This window comes from Grammomys surdaster, unplaced genomic scaffold (assembly GCF_004785775.1).
Source record: "Grammomys surdaster isolate TR1022 unplaced genomic scaffold, NIH_TR_1.0 312496, whole genome shotgun sequence".
NCBI lineage: Eukaryota > Metazoa > Chordata > Mammalia > Rodentia > Muridae > Grammomys > Grammomys surdaster.
The window spans coordinates 14,277-16,295 of record NW_021626283.1 but is presented as its reverse complement, the minus strand read 5'-3'; the positions used below and the strand labels follow the sequence as shown (position 1 = coordinate 16,295).

The window sequence follows — 2,019 nt, the reverse complement described above, 5'->3', positions numbered from 1 at the left end:
GAAGCATCTCATGAAGGCTGTGGGCCACAGCATACACAGCATTGTATATATTATAAGCAAACTCAGTCATGACCATGTCAAAACGGGATCTCGGTGACTCAAGCAAGGAAGCATTAGGCACACAGTTCTCCAGTGTATTGCAGTCATCATCAGCAAATGAGCAGTTAAAAAAGGAGAACCACAACATTGTAAGATAAAAATCTTCTGGATATTTTGAAGGATGGACTGTTTGGATAAAATTTCTGAAACCAGAGGTTTCCTTGTGGTGATGTGTGAAGATGAGGCTCCCATGGAGTGAATGTAAAATGAAATGACTTGCCTGGATGACACTGTCCCATTCTGAATTCATGATCCAGACTTTCCTTGTAACTAAAGTTTGTCTTAAATAAAACAGGATACTTCTCAGAAAATCACTGTCACCGTAGGTGATGATCACATTTGATGATGATTTCAGAATCTGTGTAGGATTCAGTTGACTGTTTGGTAAATAAGATACTTCACTAACTGGGATCATTTCCACAAACTCTACACATATTTTGTTTCTGTCCATTTCTGCCTTCAAGTCTGAGATGATTTGAACACCATTTTGTCCTTCATACACGATCAGTCCCACCCAGTTCCAGTGGAAATAATTCAACAAGGAGACAATGCCATGAGACAGAGACATGTCCTTGTAGGCTATTTGGTAGAGATCAGGAAACTGCTCATGATTATTCAGATTAGGATCAAAAGACCCAATGGTCAGCTAAAAGGAAAAGAAGATAAAGAGAATAAAAGAATTAAGAGGAGGAAACATAAAGCACATGTCCAATTATGACAGGCTTTTAGAATCACCTAAAATAATGAGAAATCACCCACTCCATCTATATATGTGTATATGAGGCCAAAGGTTGATATTGGAGTTTTTTTTTCATTATTCATTGTATTTCTTTTCTTTTTCTTTTTTCTTTTTCTTTCTTTCTTCTTTTGCATAGGATTCTAAGTGAAACTGTAGCTCACTGTTTTGGTTACCCTGGCTAGACTGTGAGCTCAATCGACTCACCTGTTTCTTCTTTACCAGAACCTAGGTGACAGATGTATACTGCCTTCCACTGGTTTTATGTGAGTGGTAGATATCCAAAGTCAGGTTCTCATTTTGTGAATCAAATACTTTATGCACAAAGCTGCTTCTCTAGACCATCACACCTTTATACTAAGGGTTCCCTGTAATCACTGTCCACTCAAGCCTATTCCTTTACTTTGTCCTGAATATATCACTGAATACTGTTTGGGATTATAAACTTTGCATAAGCACATTTTTCTTTCATCCTCTCTAAGCACCTGGGAATGGCAGTGAATTATAAATGGTTTTATCTCTCTCCACTTCACTCATTCTTACCTGTGGATATTTGTAGAGTTCTAGCAGTGTCTGTATATTGGCTGATATTATCCATGATATGCCTGTGAGTACTGCAACAGACTTCATCTCTCTCCTACACATGTAATTAGGCAGATACTTCTTTGGCCCAGACAGCCATGTGATGCATCTATCTAATGTCCACCATTCATTGAACAGGACATTATAAATATCATATCCCAGAGACACATTGGGTAAAATATGGGGGTTTTTGTTGATCTCTTCAATGGCATAAACCATTGCCAAAGCAATCTGGTAGTTTTTAAAATTTAACCTGCACAGAAGATACAAGAATATTTAGGGCTGCTGTGGTTGAATGTCAAATAGCTTCATATCTGAACACTCTGTCCTCCGTTGATGACAATGATAATGAAGCATGTAGAACTTTCAAGAAGTTGAGTCCAGTATCAACAATAGACATGTCATGCAGACAAGAATTAAATAGAGTTAATTGTTAGAATTAAATAATGAAAATAACAAAGATTATGAGTCAAATGGACATAACAGACATGTATAGAATGTTTCACACAAATACTAAACAATATACTCTTTCCCCAGAACCTCATGTATCCTTCTCCAAAATAGATCATACAGTCAGTCACAAAACACCTCAACGGATACCA

The 2,019-nt window shown here is 37.2% G+C and overlaps 1 protein-coding gene across 1 annotated transcript; it reads right to left on the bottom strand.

Annotated features, from left to right (window-relative positions):
• Positions 1-4: 4 nt before the first annotated feature.
• Positions 5-1,664, bottom strand: LOC114616250 (vomeronasal type-2 receptor 116-like; the record flags this gene model as incomplete). Its single annotated transcript, XM_028761755.1, has 2 exons — positions 1,379-1,664; positions 5-745 (listed from the first exon to the last, which is right to left on the bottom strand). Coding segments are annotated over exons 1-2 (999 nt in total), but the record flags the coding sequence as incomplete, so codon positions are not given.
• Between the last annotated feature and the right edge of the window lie 355 nt (positions 1,665-2,019).